General features: G+C 43.3%; 2 protein-coding genes across 4 annotated transcripts; one reads left to right on the forward strand and one right to left on the reverse strand.

Annotated features, from left to right (window-relative positions):
- The first annotated feature begins 43 nt into the window (after positions 1–43).
- On the forward strand, positions 44–4386 carry RBIS (ribosomal biogenesis factor). The gene is made up of 3 exons (XM_083824209.1): positions 44–217; positions 2843–2959; positions 4238–4386. Exons 1-3 carry the CDS (start codon positions 95–97, stop codon positions 4304–4306), a joined length of 309 nt encoding a protein of 102 aa, XP_083680335.1. The 5' UTR covers positions 44–94; the 3' UTR covers positions 4307–4386.
- On the reverse strand, positions 4348–21443 carry E2F5 (E2F transcription factor 5). Of its 3 annotated transcripts, XM_083824207.1 has the most exons (10): positions 19077–19097; positions 13216–13313; positions 13007–13116; positions 12196–12359; positions 10941–10982; positions 9707–9771; positions 7767–8034; positions 6872–7072; positions 6409–6453; positions 4348–5079 (listed from the first exon to the last, which is right to left on the reverse strand). In XM_083824207.1, the coding sequence occupies exons 4-10, from the start codon at positions 12218–12220 to the stop codon at positions 4970–4972; spliced, it is 756 nt and encodes a 251-aa protein (XP_083680333.1). In that variant the 5' UTR covers positions 12221–12359; positions 13007–13116; positions 13216–13313; positions 19077–19097; the 3' UTR covers positions 4348–4969. The 3 variants fall into 3 exon arrangements, with proteins under 3 accessions (XP_083680333.1, XP_083680334.1, XP_083680332.1); XM_083824208.1 differs by lacking the exons at positions 13216–13313; positions 19077–19097 and adding an exon at positions 21122–21443; XM_083824206.1 differs by lacking the exon at positions 13216–13313 and having other exon boundaries at positions 19077–19304.
- Positions 21444–22041: the final 598 nt, after the last annotated feature.

Here is a 22041-nt window from a genome sequence, read left to right on the forward strand (position 1 = left end):
GGGGCGGGGAATCCCCGCGCCGTGACGTCAGGGCTTCCCCGGCGCGCGCCGTGACGCCAGCAGCGCGCCGCCCGGCCTCCTGGCGGCGGGGGCGATGGGGAAGAGCCGGGCGCGGAAGGCGGCGAAGGCGCCGAGCGTCTTCTGCATCGCCCGCGGCGGCGCCGGCAAGGCCCGGGGGAAGGGCCGGGCGCGGCGCGTCACCTCCGGGCTCAGGAAGGTGAGCGGCGGGCGGGGAGGCCGGGGGGGAGGCCGGGCGGGCTTCGCGAACTGAGCCCGGGAGGTTCCGGCTGCACGCGCGGGGCGCCTCGGTGCTGAGGAGCCTCCCCCTCTGCAGATACCCAGCCCCGCCGGGTGCCGTCCCGCGCGCCGTGCTCTGGGTGCCCCTGCTCGGCGGGGCGTGGACCCGGTGGTCTCCACAGGTCCCTTCCCACCTCCCCCGTCCCGGGGCCGTTCCGCCATTTCGGTGTTCGCAGAGCCCCGCGGCGAGCTCCCCCCCCGCCGGCCGGCGGCTCCTCGTTCCCGTCGCGTTCAGCTGCGGCCCGCTGCCAGACGGGCTTAAACAGCAGCTCCAAAGAACAGAAGGGCCTTTGAGACTTTTTCCAGACGAAAAATCTCAGCCACCGAAGCCACCTGACAGGTTGGTCCGGCAGACGGGTGGGAACGTAGCAGACTTTTGGAAGCGGGGAGCCCCAGAACCGTTTCACGTTGCTGCCTTCGAGTCCCCGCTTAGTCTGGAGGGTTCTGCATAGCGAAGGGAGGAACAGGTTTAAAAACACCTTCATGAAAAGTCATTAGCTTGTTGGGAGTAAAATTTTATTCTGCATGTTTGAAGCAGCATTCTTTAATTCATTAAGCTGTGGGGGATTTAGTTACCATTAAGCAGAATAGTAAGACGCTCAGTAAAAGTTAAAATAGGCTTATTCTTTAATAGATTAAAGCCCCTTGTAACTATCCAGGCAACTTTAGATATAGACATGCGTCCTACCTACAGGGCCTCTTTCTAGAGAAGAGTCCTTGCCCGGGTACCTAGGATACCGGGCATTAAAACTGACTGGGAAATGCTAACAGGCTGTTACGGGAAACCTAAACCTTCTGAAAATTGGGTCGCCCACAGCCCCATCCACTCTACTTGGAGCTAGGAGTTGTCTGTATTTCTTAAGGCACTTCTATAGATTGATTTGAATTAAATTGCTAATCTAAATAGACTTGTTTTATTAGCCTCGTGCCCCTGCTTTCTTACTACTGATTCTCCTGGTCACTCACCTAGGAATAAATGGGGTTATTTGTTAGTGTGTACTCTGAAATGACGGCAGCTTTGAAAGCAAAAGGAGTGTGTGTTTGCTTCTGCCTATGCACGTTGCTGAGAGGTTAATTGCTGTGGTAGCCTTTGGGACAGCACTAGGCAGCCTGAAATCTGGGATTGCCTTAAGATGTGTGAGCGTGCTTCTGGAACATCTGCAATGTAATATGCCATTATAATGCTAAGATGCTGTTCAAAGCTTGGTGCTTCAGAAGTAACGGGTGCCGGGGCTGAGATCAGCTGAATCTTTGCTGCAGTGGTGAAAGAGTTCGTTCCCCCAGCATCCGCCCTGCCCCTCTACCACAGATCACTGTCCCTGGAGCACTGCACGATGCACCTTAGCATTGCACCAGTGCATCTTAGCTCTTGCCGTTCAAAAGCAAGCATCTTTGCTGAAATAACTTATGAAGAAAGGCTTGGAATAATCAACTTTTTTTGCCCGTACAACTCTTTTGCAAGTGCAACTGCTTTAATAATTTTGGATTTATTAGAACGTTAGTAGTACACGATTTGATGATATAATTAGGTGATGACAAATTCAAGTATAGAAATGTTTCTACTAAAATGCAGTTTTGGAAGATATGCTTAGAATCATAGAATCAAGGTTGGAAGAGACCTCCAAGATCATCTGGTCCAACCACCCTACCACCAGAATCACCCACTAAACCATGTCCCTAAGCACCACGTCCAACCTTTCCTTGAACGCCCCCAAGGACAGTGGCTCCAGCACCTCCCTGGGCAACCCGTCCCAATGCCTGACTGCTCTTTCTGAGAATAAATGTCTCCTAATTTCTAACCTGAACCTCCCCTGGTGCAACTTGAGGCAACTCCCTCTAGTCCTATCACTAGTTACCTGTGAGAAGAGGCCGACCCCCAAATCCCCACACCTTCCTTTCAGGTAACTGTAGAGAGCAGTAAGGTCTCCCCTGAGCCTCCTCCAGACTAAACAACCCCAGTTCCCTCAGCCACTCCTCACTTGTGTTCCAGGCCCTTCACCAGCTTCGTAGTCCTTCTCTGGACACGCTCCAGGGCCTCAGTGTTGTTTTTGCAGTGAGGGGCCCAAAACTGAATACAGCGCTTGAGGTGCGGCCTCACCAGAGCAGAGTACAGGGGGACGATCACCTCCCTGGTCCTGCTGGCTACACTGTTCCTGATACAAGCCAGGATGCCGTTGGCCTTCTTGGCCACCTGGGCACACTGCTGGCTCATGTTCAGGTGAGCATCAATCAGCATCTCCAGACCCTTTTCCTCTGCACAGCTTTTGAGCCACTCTGCCCCAAGCCTGTAGCGCTGCATGGGGTGGTTGTGGCCAAAGTGCAGGACCCAGCACTTAGCCATGTTGAACCTCCCATGGGTCTCTGCCCATCGACCCATCTTGTCCAGGTTCCTCTGCAGGGTCTCCCTACCCTACAGCAGATTGACACTTCTCTCCAGATATAATACTGGCTGCTTAACAGTTGTGCAAAAATGGTGGAATTTCACATGCCAGTGGAATTTCAGTTTAACATACCAATGCGTGTATATTTTTTTTTCTCCCTACAGATAAACATTGAAAATGCTGACAAAGTAAGCAAAATAAATAAAGCATTTACTGAAATTCAGAAGGAAGTACAGCAGTTATCAAAAGGCCCTGTAGTGGAACCTCAGAAGAATAACCAGGTAATTTCTGTTTGTAAAAAATCTGAGGAGGGAGAATTAAGGGCAGTATGCGTTCAAAGCATCATATTCTGGCACTAAAACTGTAGGCAATTCTTGCTGTTGCTTTATGGCTATAAATCCAGCTTTATTAATTTCACTTTTTTTTTTTTAAATGCTGATATCTGGTTAGCATATTCAAGTCCTATGTAACTACTAGTCACTAGAGAAGAAGGTGGGCAGCTAAGCTGCAGTGTGCTTCCACAACATGTATATTTTTTTAATCTATTAAAAAACAGGTAGAACATCATTTAAAAGTTGTTTCCAGCTCCAAACCCTCAAGACCTGTCTCTTTGTATTTACTTATGAGAAGTAGCAATATCTGAAACACCAGTTTCTGTACTACAACTCCTGCCTGCAGCACTTGCAGATCAAAACAATATTTTACTCTTAGTCTAGTCAACAAGGCTGCATGCAGCTTTGAGCATTGACAAGAAATAATTAAACAACTAAATACTGACAGGCTGCTCCTTATGCTGAATTTAAGCTCCTCTTTACAAAATCTTCTTATGCTGATACTTGCTGGTGCTGCAGGCATGGTTTGGGGGACAGAAAAGGCCGTGGGCCAGTATGAAGTACGCAGGTGAATCTGTCCTGGCTGTTGGGGAAATAAGAGGGAACTGGACGGGTGATTAGCAGCATTTACTGTGCCTGAGGTCATCAAGTTTCTGTATGGCTGGGAGTGACAGAACGAGTGCCAAAAACCTCAAGGGAAGCTGAAGGAAGAAGGAAGCTCAGGTGAAGGTGCTGCCAAGCACAGTATGAGGCCAAACAAGGACATTGGTGCCAGTGGCCCGAGTCCTATTAGCTTGCTATTGCATACAGCTGCGAACTTGGACTGTAGCACTACTCCTGTACTAGCAGGGCTGTACATGACATAGCATTGTATTTGATCACTTGGGCTGTAAGCAATAGTGTTTTCTCCACAGTTTCAAAATTATGCTATTGAAAGTATTCCCTGAATTAAAAGCTGTGCCTACTTCCATTTGGCCACGTACATTACTGGCACGATGCCCGGTCTTCCCCTTGCGGCATGAAGTAGTGGCTTCTTATCTATCAAGTGTAGTGAACCCCATAGTTCCCCCAAATTATTGAATTATATGACTGCAAAATTAGCCAAAAATAAATAATTAAGTATAATAAAGACAAGCTCATCATCTAGGTAATACTGTTTTTGTATTTTTTTTCCAAACAGTAAAAATAAATCATTTTCTACTTTACACTGAAACTTTTTTTTTTCAGGTTTCTACACATCCAGAAGCTGAACCAGCAAATGTGGATGCTGCCACAAGCCTATTATCACAGCTGTAATCAGTAACGAAGGGGTTCCAAGAATTGAAGATCACACAGGCTTTGTTTGTACAATTTTATTAAAAAAATCTTGTTAATATACAAGTATTGGCACACTTTAATACAAACTACAAACAGACCTTTCCTATCATCTAGGAAAGTGGAATGTCAGAAGTCAGTGTGAGAAACTTAAAGTGCTAAAACAGAAGGCACTTCACAAAATTGGTTCACTGAAACAATTAAGCATAACTCAAGTTGATGTCCTTCACTTTTCAGCTTGGCAGTGAAAGCTTCAAAATTGTTTGAAAGGTCAAAAAGATATAGAAAGCTTCTTGGCAGTAAAGCTTCAAAGAAAATGCTGATAACTGTGAGCAAAGCCTAATCATTTTTTAAAAAATGATCAAAAGGCTATAAAGCATTTTCACTTTCCTTACAAAAGAAAACTCCAAATCATTGGATTACACAAAAGATACTCGGGTGAAAAAATGTGTCACAATTCTGACAAAAGCCCTTTTTTCTGGTGGTTGAATTTGTTTTGTGAAGTAGTTAAGGGAAGCAAAAGGAAATATACTCCCAGAGTCAGTGAACTAAGAAGTTATACATTCATTATTCAAATACTTAGGTTATGAAGAAGTCTAGAATGTTATAGTTAGAGGTAGATAAGTAGTCTGGTTGACACAATATCTAATAATTTAGTATCTGCACATCAAAGAGATCACAGACTCCTTCATTATCATCCAGGTTAAAGTTGTAGTCATCTCCGGGAGTAGGAGAGAGTCGTAAGAGAGGAAAAACTGTAAAGCAGGAATAGTTTAGTTTAAATTAAAACACTTGGAATATCAGCCCTACCTCATAATTCAGTATGTCTGTCATCACCAGTGCTGGGTTAGTCTTAATAAGTAAAATACTGTCTTGATAATCTGACAAGCATGCTAGGATACATACTGTGAACACCTGTATTGCCTTCAAACTAAGGCAACATGACACGTCCACATCTTTTTCCTTAGTACTTTACATAAATTTGCTGGGGTGGAATGATGTGGAATACAGACCTAATCTCTGCTTTTGCAGCAAAGGAGCTCCTGAGCAGATTTTGAAATGCTATCAACTTTCCATCACTTATATTTACATTTCTAACTGTTATAGTACTGTATGTATCAATCTTCAAATATTTATTTTAGATAAATTACTATTTTCCCTATTTTACACATAAAAAATGGAGGCTGTCCATTTCTCCGTGCACTGCATTTCATGCATGGGGTTGAGGCCATTTTTGGGGAATGCAAGAAGAGAAGCCTTGGCCCTCATTCTGTACTGCAGGAACACTAATCTAATGCAAATGAGCTGGGAACATGGTACCTGCTCTAAAAGAGGAGACTATTTCCATTTTAGCTGTGTATTTTATCGGTACATTCACGTAATCCATTCTTCCCTTATGAAGCTTGTAATTGCATGGTTCTTTCTGGATAAGCCCCAAGTTCGTCTGTTTGAAGGGCAGATATTAACACAGGCTGCTCACAGAGCAGCGTAGTTACTGGGGGAGCGGAACAAAGCCACCTGAGTTCACCTCTGTCTGGCAGCCTGCAGTCTGCGAGATATAGCACGGAGGGAGGCATGGAACAAATGAAATTACTAGCTGTGGCTCAGTTCTGCATTCATACGGCCGTGAAGATGGAAGACCAGAAAAGGGTTAGATTTGTTCAGCCAGTGTACCAGACCTGGCATGCATGCAGGCATATGAGTATCTTGTGAAATACCTGATCAAAGCTCCTGGAAGAAGCCTCAGGAAGATTAGTATTAAGCTTTATTTTTAAGGCAGCACTCTAGTCATCAACCTGTTCTTTCTTTGTTCCAAAATTAAGTACTGCTGGGTTACTCATGCATGTAAGTACTTGCTGGATTAAGACTTTCAGATTTTGATTGTTAAATCAAACTGCTGCAGGGAATGCATAGGGGTGCAAAGACAAGAATGGCAAGGATAGAGGAGGCAGTACAGGGGAAAGAAGTAGTTTCATACTGACTCTTGGCATGAGACTTAACAGACACCTACCAAGAGTGCTGTTCATACAAAAGACATGCTACTACTTTTTTAATAGCCGCAAGTAAAGATACTAAATACTTACCATCAGAAGACATGAGTTCATCAATAATATCCCCACTGATATTTCCTGTGAAAACAGGAGCATGCATTTATGGAAGTCAACAGATTCTCCGCATTACAACACTGAATTGCAAAGTACAGTATGGCTCGTGCACACTAGGAGCTGTGGAGATAGTATGCCACGTATATGTAAAATATCTTTGTATCCCCCAGTTTTTCCTAATAAATATCTCCTGCTCTCCTCATGCTGTACAGTTGATCCCTTATAGCCTTAAAGCCACGTAGCTTTTTTGGCAGCAGCAGAAAATGAGCTTGCTACTCAGAACTGGCTCAATGGCTTCATTAAAAGACAAAAACAAGGCCTGTCATCTCTGTGGGAAAAATGCTAATCTTTCCCTCTGTGTAACTCACTGGTAATTTGGTCAAAAAAAAAAAAAGGCTCAGGAAACAATAAAAACATTTAAATAGCAACTCTTTCTTCCTACCTGTGGGCTCATCCATCTTTGCTATGTCAAATGAGTTTGGCTTGAGAATACAGTTAACGTCCAAAGGGAGCAAACCCTGATAGTCATTTGAGCTAGCTGTAGCTTGGGCGACATCTCCTGAAAGGCTGGGGTACAACACTGCATCTGGAAGGCTGGAATAAGGAGTTGCTGGAGTTGTACTGTTTTGCTGCAAACTGCTTTCTACAAAGACAGGAAGGCATGTTATATAGTCTGTTGTGGTAAAAAGGAACACGAAGCGCCTGCACCTGGCTTTATCTCTTGAGGAGAACACTGCCAAGGTCTGGGATGAGGTGAGAGGAGCCTCCTCACCATTCAAACTCAAAAGCACAATTTAATCAGGACCCCTCAGAAACATAGTCTGTAATACCGACACCATTTTCTTAAATATTTCCATATTACCCTGCTATTGATACGAAAGAATACCTGATATTCAGGGAATCTCTCACTGTGGCTATGTGGAAGTAGGTAAGTGACCTTGTGGCACAAAAGCTTGAACTGGTGCCTTTATTATGTCTTATTAAAGGGTACATGTTCAAATCATATACTCCGTCAGAGGTTGGCAATTTCATTCCACACTGCATTCTGGAGAAGCATCTCAGATTAACAAACAGCATCACATTCAAAACCTGTTTGGTGTAAGATGGTAAGCTACAAGGGGAGAATCTGTTTCACTGGATAGAGTACAGAAGAGGAAGAGGCTTTTCTGTCAACCTCTTGAAAGCTGTTAGTAAGCCCTCAGGCTGGTTTCATAATAGACACCTGCACCTGCAAACTGTTGATCTGACTTTCCTTTATCTATCACCTTTTTTAACAGTTTCTTTCCTACCCCCAGTCCTCCCTCACCCATCTGAAGAGGAAAAAACTCTGGACCCACCTGATGGTGTGTCCACAACTGATGTTTGTGGCAACTGCTGTCCCTGGTTAAGACCGTGTTGTTCTGGTGGATTTTGAGTAGCTGTAGTAGGTTTAAGGGGAGTCACTGGAGCTGCAGGCTGAGATGGGGTCTGTGCAAGGTCATCGGGTGGAGGAACTGGAAACACCATGGGCTTGGAGGAGCTTGATTCTTTATTTATAAGCAGTACATGAATAGGTCCTGAATTACTCTTAAGATTGATCTGGTATTTCTTCTGTCCATTCTGTCCCTGTAGAGGTGGTGTATTAAGGAAGTTAAAATTCCTTTAGAACTTCAAACTGTACAAAAATACAACAGTAACTGCACAGACTTATTTCTCATAGTAACTAATGAAGATGTTTGAATAGAATTCTCAAATTGATGCACCTTTTACCTCCCAGAAGATTGTGCTCTTCTAGTTAAAACACTAGGAAGAACCAATAATTGGCATAAACTTATCAGATCATATGGAGACAGGAAAAACAAAAAAAAATAAAACAAATATAAATGATCTAACAGGAAACAGGTTACAAACCTGTTATGCATTTACTTGGCCACAGCACAGTTACAGAAGACATAGATATACCATCTTTCAAAGTGTTTAGGTTATGAATTCAAGTTACTCGAAACTTATAGCAAGACTGCAGTTTATCAGTAACAAAACAGATAAATAATGATCTCTGTGCATTTAAATTTCTTCCTCTTAAAAGGAGCTCCAGAATGATCTTAGCTAGGACCAACCATCCCACAACAGTTAAATATCTCACTCAGACCGAGTGAACACAGGATCATAAGTCAGCAGAAACAATTCTTAGCTGATTTGCTAGGCCTCCTTTTGGTAAGTCATTCAAACACTAGGACTATTCCTGTAGTACAGTCTCTGTGAGACCACTGGCTCACAATGGCTAATCCAGCAAGCAGGTTTTCAGCAAGTATGTTCTAGAAAAAATGAGGATGAGAAAAGCGGGAAAGGTGCCTAGGGAGAGAGGACCCAAAGCAAAACAATCCAATTTCAAGTTGTTAAGGGAAGACTAAAATCAGCTGTTCTTGTCCTCAACAAAAAGCCAAAAAAGATGCATCACAACTGCTTTGGTCACACAGAGAACCACACCATTGCCTGAACAGTTTTCAGCATAGATGGACAAAGATCCAGTACCACTGGACCAGCTGGTCCTAGCTTTGGATGTTATTATGATACCAGACTGTGTTTAGCCCTACTAAAAATAGCTTCTAAAACTTACCTTGTGAACTTCACCCTTCTACAAGTATAGTGGGCTATCATGCTTCATACAATGCTCTCTCCCAACTATGTAAGATACCAACCCTATTTAAAACTAAGCCCTACAATAAAAATGATTAAAAGATGGATAGCAGTAAGTAATTTGGCCTCCTACTCTAATCCTGCCTATTAAAGTCCTCAGGATTTAAAACAAAAACCAAAAAACTCTGCAGTCTGTGTTTCTCTATCCAGTCTAGTACCATGTGACTGAACACAAGCTGCATCTAAACTAGAACTACAACTAAACCTAAAAGGCTTTTCTATAACAGATAGGATTTAGCAATACAATAAATGTGAAATCTGACACATAAAAGTCACTGCTAATTAGTTCTGAAGGGAATTCATAACAATTATACATAATTTGGAAAGCTGCAACTTTTAAGAATAAGAGAGAAGAGAGGGCAAAGAAACCCACTACTGTATCTTGTTTTCAGTAGGAGACGAGTTACCATTAGTCTTTTGTACACCTAGTTTTACTGTACAAAAATACACTTCGTCCCACCCAGCCCTTCCATTCTCAACTAAGACCAACTTATATTTTTTTTTCTCTCGCACAGACAGAGATAAATGCTCAGCTCTAGTGTAGCTCTTCTTCTCCACTGTCCTTCTAGAATACTTAGGTAAACAAGAAATCAGTACATACCATTTCGGGTATAGGTACTTCTAACTGTGTACCACAAGGTGCTTGAATTGCTAGAAGTGTGTCTCCTGGTTAAATAGCAATTTTTAAGAAAGCGTTAACTGTGCATATTTTTCGTACATCTTGCATGGTATCTACTCGAATGAGATAGGAAAATTCTCTAAGGCCTCTTAAAAGACTGCATAATTCCAGCATAAATAAACTTGTGATGGGACTTGCATAGTCCCTGTAAGTTTCAAGATCCAATATTTAACTAGCTTCTTTTTCAGCTAAACCAACTCTCTGATACAGCATACTTTATGGCTTTGAAGACAAGTTACACAGGAAAGCAAGAAAATGATTTAATGATTGTCTTCAGTGCCAACATTTCCAAGTGTCTAAGCTCAGAACTTCTGCAGCATATACAACTTAGATTTAACAGTTGACTATAAAACTCACCTGTGGCGTACCACATGCACTAAAACTTATTGGTTAAAGTTAGGAGATCACAATTACATCCACAGTACTTGCACAACATGCCTTATCTGCACATCAATTCCTCTTCATCCGTAACTTGGAATAGTGCTCCTTTGCTACCTGAGATATATTTACATAAAGTACAATATAACTGGTATACTAAATGCCTCCTCCATATTTTGCAAGTAACTAACTCTTTTCCACAACAGCTTCTTTTTGTTAAACTCCACAGTAGTCTAAACTTGCATTTTTTTATTCAAAAACAAACCCAACCTTCCTTATGTCAAAAAGATGATCTTAAGCACAGCTGGAGGCTGAGCCACAATCTTCCCTTGAGTAACTCAGGATCAGTAAAGGATGTCCAGGGCAAAAATTTCTGCCAGCAAATCTTGGCAATTTGTTCAAACTTCGCATACAGAAAGAATCTTTTTGATTTAGCCATGTCCCATCTTTGAACTTCAGCTGGCTCCATTTGTATAATATGAAGAATTCCCTCTGACCGAAGCTGCCCCCAGAAACTTTTATGAAATCTGGTGAATTGGACCAACATGCCCTCTCCCTGGTTCCGTTAGAGCCAGAGGCAAGCTATTACAAAGTATGAATACAGAAGAAGACAACCAAAAAGAGTACTCTGAAAACAGCTGAACTTCTATTCACTACCGAATACTTACTCTAAATTCAAAATACTCGCAGGGAAAAAGCAGGTTAGCAAGTTAGCTTTCAAGAGGAAGATCAGAAAATCCCTCACTTTAAGAAATACAGCCTTTTAGAAACAACTCACCATTGAAGCAGTTACAGATATCTTCATGGGTGACATATGAAAATGTAATTTATGTCAAGGAACATTTTTCTAATGCATGAAATGCATGATTTGTTACCCTTTAAAAGAAGTTTGTCCAAACTGAGCCTAAACTATAAACTTACTGCTGTTACTCTGAGGTGTAATCAAGGCATGATTTATGATGTTCAGAATAGCTATTTAAAAAATAACACCGTTCTGTACTGTAAAAAATAAAAATCTATATACATAAAAAAAATACCAAAAGAAGAGAATCTGAGTAGCTTGAATCAAGAGATTCTTTTTAAACAGAGAACATGTAAAATCTTGTTTTTAAGAACAGCATTTACCTCATCAACTCGACACTACAGAATTCAACAATGTACCAGGATGTCCCAAAATCACATAAAAATATGCTGGAAGGGACTTGAGAGTTCACCCTGCCCCAAGGTAGGATCAACTATTAAGAAATTCCAGACAGATGTTTGCCTCTCCTGTTCTGGAAAACTTCCAGTGATAGATGATATTCCATCACCTCCCTGGGGGATCAATTCCAGTGTTAACTCTCCCAGGAATAAGTTTCTCCTCATATCTTACTTAAATCTCCTTTCTTACAAAATCCATTTTATAGGTGCAGTTTCTATAGAGCAATTGCAAGTAACGCTGAGTACTTAGCACTGGTACAATCAATAAGAAGGGCATTTTCCTGTTCCAAATCTCAATACTTGGGTCAATATGTTACAAGACAGATAAACACATAATTACAAGCAATGTAGGCAGACCTCTCTGCTTATTGAGTATTTACACTCAGGATACTTTTCCAATTCCAAACCAAACAAGCTTCAGGACTTTGTTAATTCAATTTATCTTTGGGTGATAGCTTAATCTTTTTGAGAGAAGGAAGTAACAGGAAAAAAAAAAAAAGATTCACATAAAGTACCGCTAAGAAATATAAATCCAAGTGCCTGAAGGCAATACAATTCATTTTAAACCAGAATTATACTGTGGACTTAAAAATTGCTGCCATATATACACGTGCTATATTATTTTCAGGTTACCCTTCATACAGTCAGAGAGCTTAAAAAGTCATGTAAACATGATTTAAACTCTTCTTTTTGAACCAAAACCAGAAAAAAAAAAAGATTAGGCTTTCTTTGTTTCTGGAAGAAATGGATAACAGTGTGCTTTACCCTTTACCTATGTTTTAGCTGCTGTTTTAATACTAGTTCCAAGATGCACACAATTTGTTGAAAAGGATATTGGTGGTTTGTAGAATCATCCATAACGTTCTTGATGCTTTGCTGTAGCCACAGTTTCTGCTGATCCAATTCTTTCTCTTTCAGCTCTAGATCTTCAATTTCAGATTCAAGATACCTCAGCCTGTCTATTACTTCTTTTGTATTGCAACCAGCACCTACTCCTCTTAAAAAGGTATAAAGGTTCGTGAAACAAGAAATGAAAATCTAAAAGATCATTTCCTAAGTATGCTTCCAATAATTTGAAAATATACTAATATTCAACATAAAGGAAATGAACATCTACTTGCCTGGCAGTGTTTTAACAGAAAATGAACATTGTTAACTTCAGATCAGGTTTAGAATTTCCCTCTACCCAACTTGATTTTCTTTTGGAATGTACGTTTTTCTCCATTAGAGATGGTTTGCAGATCTCCTTCACCTCCCTCTTAACTCTTCAGTTATACTTTCATCTTCAGGAACCGAAGAGAAAATAGGCATGCAATGCAGGTGGGCAGGTAGGTGGAAATACTGTCACCCAATACCCTTCCCAGATTCAGCTAGTGTGAATGCTAGTTATAAAGTAGCACTCCAAGTTTCATGAAAGCATCTCTGGTATATGTTTTAAACCTGATTCTATGTATCAAAGATGCAAATTAAAGATAAGACAAATAAATAAAGTTCATTTAAAACTTTACTGTCATTCCAAAATGTTGCATTGCTCGTTGATGAGCCTAATGGTAATTTTATTCTATCTTAACTGGTCAGAAGAAGTGGAAGGAGGCAATTTTTGTTGATCTTGAGCATATGAGGAAATGCAGAATTGAAGCTTACTTCCACTGAATGCTGTTTTTTGACTTCTTCTCAATGAGATCAATCCCCTCCAAAACGTTAGTGATATCATAAATCCTTCTCTTCTGCCTTACGGCAAGGGTATCAGCAGCCTGTGAAGAGAAGAGCAATGAGTATCAGCAACCTGCACGCTGAGGGCAAACAACACACACTGTAAGCCATTCCCCAAAAACATGCCAAATAGTAATTACGTAATTCTGAAGGGAGACGGTTCAGCCCTTCAAGAGCTGGGTGCTCGTAGCATCTGCTTCAAATGGCGGGCAAGAGTGGCCTCCTGTGGCTTGAAGACCTGTCGAGAGGGGTCAAATTGGCCAAGGCCCACCCTTGCCAGGCAGGAGAGCTCACGCGAATTGCCAAGACTGCCCTCTCAGCACCTGCACCACACGCTACCACCCGCACACAGGAGCTTGCAGTGCCCCTTCTACAAGGTAAGAAACAGTAGGGAGGGCAGATGGCAACACCCTGCAATGGAACAAGCCTCTGAGGCCAACTGCACGTTAAGTTCATCATCCCCTCTGCTGACACTCTCTGGATCAATCTGCGTTGGGATACGGAAAGATTTGGGGGTAATTTCCCAAACTGGCTGAAGGAGAGCTGCATGACTGTAAGCCAGCACTGTCCTGTAAGCCACCGTGTCAGGGAACGAGTGATAGGATGGGAAGAAATGGCCTCAAGTTGTGCCAGGGGAGGTTTACATTGGGTATCAGGGAGAATTTATTCACAGAAAGGGTACTCTAGGAGGTGGTGGCATCCCCACCCCTGGAGGTACTTAAGAGACGTGTGGACATCGTGCTTGAGGCCATGTTTCAGTGTTGGGCTTGTCATGTTAAGCCGATGGCTGGACTTGATGATCTTACGTTTTTTTTCCATCCTAACAGATTCTATGATTCTGTAACAGTTCACTGCGTGAATCCAGCCTGTGGAGCCGCCCGCTCTGCCTGTGGTAGCGCGCACCAAGAGCCGCCTCACGGCCGCCAGAACCCCCACACAGGGGTTCAGGCCGATGCTCACCCCCGAAAAAAAATTCTCTTTTCAGCTAAGGCTAGCTACGTAGTGTTTCTACTTGCTGTCACAGCATGTCACCGAAAGCAAAGCACAGTACAAGTCAGAGGAAAGGCCACTTAATCATTTGTAATTCTGCCCATGAGGACTTTTTTGTACCTGATGCAAAGGCTTAAGGTAAAGTAAGCAAACCTGAGCTAGTCACGCCTCCCATATCCTCCTCTTTTTGATGCTGTAAAGTGCCTCAGGTTCAGTGAGTATTAGACAAAAGGATAGAAAAGCAAGGAGGAGTCTGACTGCAACTACTCTGGATGCTCAGATATATAGAATATAATTGTATTAAATGGATTAAAAGAAATAAAAAGAGAAGGATAGCTGGCAAAGACTTTTGGATTCCAAATTTGAACTAATGGGTTAAAGCCAACTAATTTCTTCTATAGGTACATAGAAATTTATTTCAGTTCGTCCAACTAGCTAATAAATTAATACTCTTAGCAAAGGAGCCTGTATGAAGAGTACAACCTGAGACAACAAAAAAGAGGGAGGAAAATCATATCCATTTTATAGCAAAGTCCGTATTACTCCTTTAACAGTATTTTTGGAACCATAAACAAACTCACTAATCTTCCAAAGAAATGACATTTTCCTATTAGAAAGTTAATTACTAGGACTTAGTAGTCCAATTTATATTGGTGAATGTTTTGCTAGGGAAGGGAAATTAAAGGATAAAAAGGAAGAAGAATGAAGATTTAAAAAAAAAAATGTTCTTGTAGCCATGAAGTATAAATACTGTTCCTTCTCAACAGTGACACACCTACTAAACAGTGTTTCTACTGACACTGTTATCAACATTTATCTTTTGTATGGTCTTCTCCAACAGTCAGTTAAAAATCTAATAAAACAAAATACATGTAAATGCATATAAAATGCATGCTTTGGTTCTCCAAGGATGCAAGCTCTTCAAGCCACTTGTATCAGCAGGTACGTGCCTGCAATTTTAGCTGCACACATACATACTGTTTACAAAGATGGCAAGTAAACCCTTCAAAACCTAGTTAAGTGACAAAATTGATGCTGCTTGTGCAACATTTCATCAACTCCCTCTATATTTCACAGTCTTCAGATTCACAATTTTTTACATTTCTACGAGATCTCTACATTGTTCTGTGCAAAGAATGCACAGCGTACACTTAATCAGCAGCTATTCAACATCCTGATTAAACTGACTTTTAAAACTTATCATTTTTCAGCTTATGTCAAATGGTTGAGACAGATGCAATCAGCACAACAGAGGGACATCTACCCCTCTGCTGAAACGGTTGGATGGAGCTTCCACATACCTTTCTCTGGATAATTTGAATTTGGAATCGCTTCATCAAATCTTTTTAACGTAAAGGTGCTGCACTCTAGTCATTCCTTCTTTGAATAGGTATGTATCCAAGACCAGTGCTGTATGGCTGTCTCACAGAATGGTTCATGGCAGGGGGGTGGAACTATATGATCTTTAAGGTCCCTTCCAACCCAAACCATTCTGTGATCTGGAAGAAAAGCACTTGTCACAGTGCTTAAGATTCTGAGCGTACTCAGATCATGCAACTTTTGCAATACAGATAATGTGCCGTTCAGCACAGTTTGAGTTGCATGTGTGCACACACAAAGCCCTGCCCAGAAATAAGCCAAACAAACAGGAGGAGGATAATAGAGAGTTGAGGTGCATTCTCCTGCGCCAACTTCTTTGCTCCCTAAGAGCTGACAAAAGGCACCAGGAATTACCAGTGAGCACAGCACATTTGCTGTGTTAGAGACATTTGCCAAAGCACTGGGGCAGAGTCATTACTGAGAAGCTTAACAGCGCAGAAGGGTCAGCCAGCAATGCCTGCTCACTCTCCTTGTGTCAAAAGAAAGAAGTGCTGAATCTTACAGACCGTGCCCGCAGCAGATGACAACAGCCTTCTCCCAAAGACGACTGTCGACAGCTTGGTGGGAGTTTGGCAACCTCTGCGTAAAAGTTCTGAAGAGCACTGCATGAATAAAGATTAAGGGACTGTAAAATTGAACAAACAGGCTTTTTTTTCTTTCTTTCTTTTTCTTTTTCTCCTGTGGAATAGGGCAAGTTTAAAGCAGTTGTTACTTGCTCCTGATCGATGCATTGCTAAAGGCAGGTGCATGCCCAGGCTAACTGGGCAGAGTTGATGTTGAGGTTAACAAACAGCTCTGTGTAGCTTGTGGTCTCTAAGGAAGCAACTGCTGCCGAGATACGTAAGAGGCCTGTGGCTAGCACAAAAATGGAGTTTAACATGTTACAGTGGCTAAAATGCTAATGGCCTAAAGTCTTTATGAAAGGGAATAGAGATTAGAAATTGTAGAAAACCTAGGGAATTCACCAATACGGAAGTTCAGTGCTGTTCTGGTTCCTACAGAGTAAATATCCAATGCTCTATCAGACATCAAATGCGGTAAAGTTAAAATCTGAGGGTAGCAGTGACAGCAGGAAAGCAGACTGGGTAATTGGAGTGTCTTTTCCAGTTTTGTTACCATACGCTTCCCTGACTACATCATCTGAGTGACATATGAAACTGGCTTCTTAAATCTGCATTTCCTAGGCACCTGACAATTAAATTTGAGTTGTTTTCAGTTTTTCTTCTCCGTTATCAGGTAGACACATCAGATATTAAGCACTATTAAGCACTTAGACAACATATATGTTTTCAGTTGGAAATTTTGTCCTTGGTAGTTTTTGTTGTCATTTGCTTGTGTTTTTTTTCTGGACTTTCTTTATTAATTTGGAATTTCCAGACACATGAGCGCCTCATCAGAACATCTGAGCAGTAGCTGCAAATCCGAAATCCCCTACTATTCCCACATTTGCAATGTTTTCTGTCTCTTTTAGTGGAACACAATAAACGTCAGTAACAAGCAAGTATATTTTAGAGTACCTGATGCTTTGCACTGTTGTTCAGAAACAATATTTAACCCTGAGTAGAGTAGGGGTGGCATTTTGCTATAAGCCAAGCCTATTTAAGAAATTGAGGCAGAAGCACTAGTGTGCTGCTGAAAAGAAGGAATATACTGTGCTCTGGGATGCATTTCAGGTGACTTAGCTCTTACTCATCTTCATCTTCAATATTTCTCCCTTCCCTGCAATTGGTGGGTTGCTGAACACAGGGACTTTAAGAGATGAGGTGGAAGGGAAAGAAAGTAGTGTTTGAAACTTACTTCCTTAACTGCATTTGCTTATACGGGGTTATTCAGTGACTGCTATGCAACTATTCAGGAACTACTGTTTAATTTAAAGAATGAGAACTGTAGAAATTAAATTCCCAGTAAGGAAAATCCTAACAAATCAGGGGAGTGAAAGCAGGGTGTTAGCAGTGAAGAGTCGTCCAGCCCTGAAGCATTTCCAAAGTTCAGCAGGCAGAAGTCGCAGGGCTCCTTGCACCCAAAGCAAGCAACAGTGAGCACGCACAGGACAACGTGCCGCTACCGTTTCATAATGGGTCAGCACACGTGCCCCCCGGTATCATTTTACAGACTGCTTAACCACAGACGTATCCAAAGATCACCAGGAAACGTCCTGTAACACCGCCTTTCATTCTCAATTGCTAAATCACAAAGCTGAAAGTACACTCAGTAACTTCAGATTGTATTTTCTTCGCAGTGCACTTATGATTTTGCTACAGAAATACTAATCATCTGCAAGACATCAGATGGTCAATACCTGTAAATAGGATAAGAGACATCTGAAAACCTTCACTGCATGAATCATTTCTCGGAACTCTGTTTCATTTCAAGAGCATCCTGTTCTTCAGTTTCCTAAGCACACCAGCATGATATGATATATGTGTGCTGCTGTTCATTTTGTTCCTAGATACGTGACTTATTTATGAGAAATAGCAAGTTACAGAAATGTATGTTTTGACTGTTTATGAAAGCTCTAACGATTTATTCACTTCAGTTAGTATTTACTTAAAAAAAAAAATCCAACATATTGTGTAATGCAGAAACCAGTCTCCAGTAAAGGTTCTGAGCAGAGCTTTTTAAGATTTTTGCAATACCCATTTACTTTTCCAGCGTTACTAGAGTTACTAGTGCTTTTACCACCAGCACTACCATTTTCTTCCAATGAGAAAATTCCCTTTCCTCACAAAAGGGAGCCAGAAACATGAGTCCCATCCAGTCATACAGCTCAGCTTTATTGTTCAAATCCCCCCTCATCAGCTCTTTAAGCCAAACTTTTTGGGCCAGGGTCTTCTAAATGTGGTGGTTTTTTTTTTTTGCTTCTCAAACTGACCTGACAGATCTTTCAGCACATGACAGATGGAGTAAGCCATGCAACAATCCCCAGTTCGTGGAGTGCTTAGTTACATTTTAGTGAAGACAGAGACAAATTAAATATGAATAAGTTAATCAACCTGTACGAACCACCCAAGTCCCCAGCGTAGCTAAAGCTGGGCTATGGCACCTATCAGCATCTTCCTAGCTCCACCTAGACAGCTTTACCGGGTGCAGGAAGGTTTCAAGCGCTCGCTCTCTGAACGTGGATGTGCAAAAAGGCTCCAAGCACACGGACTGCCTCCAACAGCCCACTAAACCTAAGAAACAAATAAGTTTAGCTGTCCAGAAAGGGCTTTGAGCACCGAGCCAGCCCCTTACAGCACGTTGCTAAGATCCTCAGGGAAGAGTCAGCCAGCCAAACACCGCCTTACTTCAACCTGTACCTTAACCAGCTGAGCCCGGGGGATGCCTGCTGCTGCTTCCCCTGACACCTATTTGAGGAAGACCCGAGTCTCCCCCACCATCCTGCACGGCGGTGCCAGTGCTACGGAGGGCAACAGAGCCTGCCCCGAAACTTTCCCACTGGCCTCAGCAGCCCGGCGCCCCCCTCGGGACCCGAGAAGCGGCGAGGGGCCCCCGCCCCGCGGGTGTGTCAGCCGAGCACACGGCACCTCCGAGCGCCGAGGGCCAGCACCGCGGGGCGGCCACGTCCCGGAGCCCCGCCGCCGGCCGCCCCGGGAGCACGGCGCTGCCCGCCCGCCGCCCCGCCGCGCACCGCTTTGAGGTCCAGCACGCCGTCCTTGGCCTCCTGCAGCAGCGACACGAACTTGGTGGTCAGCAACCCCAGGCTCTTCTCGTGACGGCTGCTGCTGCTGCTGCCGCCGCCGCCCGCCTCGGCCGCCGCGGCCATGCCGCCCGCCCGCCCGCGGGGCCGCGCCACGTGTGGCCGCCGCCGCAACGGCCCGAGCCCGGAACGGAGCCGGCCCGGGGGCTGCGGCGGGAGGGGCGGCGCCGCAGGAAGTGACGGTGCCGCCGTTGCCTGGACACCGGCGTGGTGGGGCCCGCGGGGCGGCCCGGCAGCGGGACGGGGCCCGCGGGGTGTGCGTGTGTGTGTGGGGGCCCGCTGCGGGGTCCCGGCGGTACCCGGTGCAACAGCTTCAGTGCTGCTCGTCCGCGGCGAGGCGGGGCCGCTTGGGGTAGTTACGGGCGCCGGAGCTGCGTCCTTAATGAACGCGGAGTGCCCCAGCCCGGGCTGCTGCCGAAAGGTGGTCGAGGGGCTGGAGCGCTTCTTCCACGGGGAAAGGCTGAGGGAGGCGGGGGCGGCCCGCCTGGAGAAGAGAAGGCTCCAGGGAAACCTCCTTCGGGCCCTTCAGTACTTAAAGGGGGCTTATAAAAAGTTGGAGAGCGACTCTGCTCAGTCACATAACGACAGGACAAGGGGGAGGGGTTTTAAACTAAAAGACAGGAGATTTAGATTAGAGGTTAGGGGAAAATCTTCACTGCGAGGGTGGTGAGGCACTGGCACAGGTTGTCCGGACAAGTTGTAGATGCCCCATCCCTGGAGGTGTTAAAAACCAGGTTGGATGAGGTCCTGGGCAACCTGGACTAGTAGGTGGCGTCCATGCCCATGGCAGGGGGGTTGGAACTGGGCAATCTTTAAGGTCCCTTTTAACCTGAGCTGTTCTGTGATTCTAGCAGCTGAAAAACTTTGCTTGAAGCCCTTCGCAACCAGCACAGCACCTGTAAACCCCCCAAAAGCAGCAGCCCTTCCTGGCTCTCGGACCCCAGGTCAGCCCTAGCTGTTGGAGCACTCAGGTGAGACAAGGCACAGGGCACAGTGATGCTCCAGCCAAAGGCATGGGTGGCAGGGGATACTTATTACCTCATCCCTCACAGTGGCGTCTGACTGTGTGTAGCAGGAAACTCCACTCAGATAGGCATTTTTCTGTACATTATGTTAAACAGAGAAGCTTTTTAATTGCTACACTATGTGGATTTTAGAGAAGCACTTCAAGAAGGAAATGGTATTGGAAAAGAAAAAAAAAAAAAGAGAGGGAAACAATGCCAAAGGGAGAATTAGACCCATGAAAACCAAACAATACAAACGTTACTATGGCATGTACGTACCCAGGTGCTATGGTATGAGATTTCTGAGCCAAGAACAAAGAACAATAGGAATTACGGTGAAAAACAGTAACTCATCCACATGACAAAATCAGGAAATAGCTTCAGAATTAAAATTTTGGAGGAAAAATCTGAAGCTGACATTAATAAATCAAAATAGGGTACAAGGAAGTTCTTTTACCTTGCTGGTACATCCCCCATATTCAGTTATTTCACTAGAAGCGTAACCTGGTAAAATAGTAAGAAAAGTGTCCAAAGACACTCTTAGAAATCATAACAGAAAAGAACTCCGAAATGCTCCAGAAGTACTGCTACCTTTCTATGTGACATCCATGTAGCTATTATAGAAAGTTTTCCAGATTAATATTTCCTCAGATAATAAGGCTTTTGAAGAAGCCAGTATGCAGAGCAGGAGGTAAGAACGAGAAGACGTTTTCTCCTGCATTTAGGTAGCATTGACTTATTTGTATCACGGAACCAAGAGGTTGTTGTGATAGTACGCGACAAATAAATCAAGCTAATTTTAAACTTTACAGCAAAATTTACTAGACTGACACACAACTGTTAGCTCTTACTCCTTACTGTTACCCCTATGTATTCATTTTTGCATATAATCAGTTATTACACAGATTCAAAGCAGTCAGCCCTTAACAACTTTATCACTACACTTATACATTAGCTGGGAAAGTACATTACCAGAGAGCGGATGCCCCATTGTAAGTGCTGATGTCTCTGCTCCTTGCTGGTCTCAGCGGCCAGATGCAGGAACCCTGGAACACAGGGAACCAGAACCAAAGCGAGTTGTCTTTTTTCTGCCCCCCTCCCACAAGTCTGGGATCTTCCCTTTTTATAAGGCAGTACACAATGTCTAAACAATTCCCAGCTCTTGACCTCCACCTTTTTTTTTTCCACTGCAGATTCCTTTCTTAAAGCAAAAGCAGTCTTTTCCCATCTCCCAAGGTTTTGCTTTTTCAAAGATATCACCAGCTGCGAGTTGCTGGTGGTGCTGCAGCCTCTGCTTCAGCTTGTGTCCATATTTTCAAGGCCTCTGCTACCATCCCACGCTTAAGCTGTGCCTCATAACAAGAGGCAGGTGTTCCAGCCTCTGCTTCACACAGCAAGTTCTCATAACAAGTTGATAAGAAGCCCAACAGGCCTCGCACAATTAACCAAAGGTCTGTGGCCTTTTATTAGCACTTTTTTTTTCTTTAAACAAAATTACCTATACAACATTACAGCGCTCATTTGGGGGTTCAGAACAAGCTGATACTGAAGTCAGGTTAGTAGTGTTTGTTGTCACTTGTGCTACCTGACTGCTTTAACTGAGTTGCAAGGTGGGAAGAAATAGCTCCACCTGGTGTATCAACAAATATGACATTATAATTACTACCACAGCACTAAGTACTTCGGGTGATGGTGCAGTAAAATTAACATTTAGGGGCTTCTGAGAATACGTAAATGAAATAGATGAAGATGTTGAAAGTTAGAACAATCATATTAGCATAAGGCTTATGACTAGTTTCCATAAAGCCTGGTTAGAAGCCACTTGCTGCAATGAGGACAGATTAAACATCTTCAGGTCAATTACTGGATCTCTTATAACAAGAATCTCTATC

Source organism: Anser anser (genome assembly GCF_964211835.1).
Source record: "Anser anser genome assembly, chromosome: 2".
Lineage (NCBI taxonomy): Eukaryota > Metazoa > Chordata > Aves > Anseriformes > Anatidae > Anser > Anser anser.

Coding starts and splice junctions, on each gene's coding strand:
- RBIS (XM_083824209.1), top strand. CDS start 95: ATGGGGAAGAGCCGGGCGCGGAAGGCGGCGAAGGCGCCGAGCGTCTTC. Junction 218..2,842: donor TCACCTCCGGGCTCAGGAAG/GTGAGCGGCGGG, acceptor TTCTCCCTACAG/ATAAACATTGAAAATGCTGA. Junction 2,960..4,237: donor AACCTCAGAAGAATAACCAG/GTAATTTCTGTT, acceptor TTTTTTTTTCAG/GTTTCTACACATCCAGAAGC.
- E2F5 (XM_083824206.1), bottom strand. CDS start 19,211: ATGGCCGCGGCGGCCGAGGCGGGCGGCGGCGGCAGCAGCAGCAGCAGC. Junction 8,035..9,706: donor AAGTACCTATACCCGAAATG/GTATGTACTGAT, acceptor CCACCTCTACAG/GGACAGAATGGACAGAAGAA. Junction 6,454..6,871: donor AAAGATGGATGAGCCCACAG/GTAGGAAGAAAG, acceptor CTGTTTTCACAG/GAAATATCAGTGGGGATATT.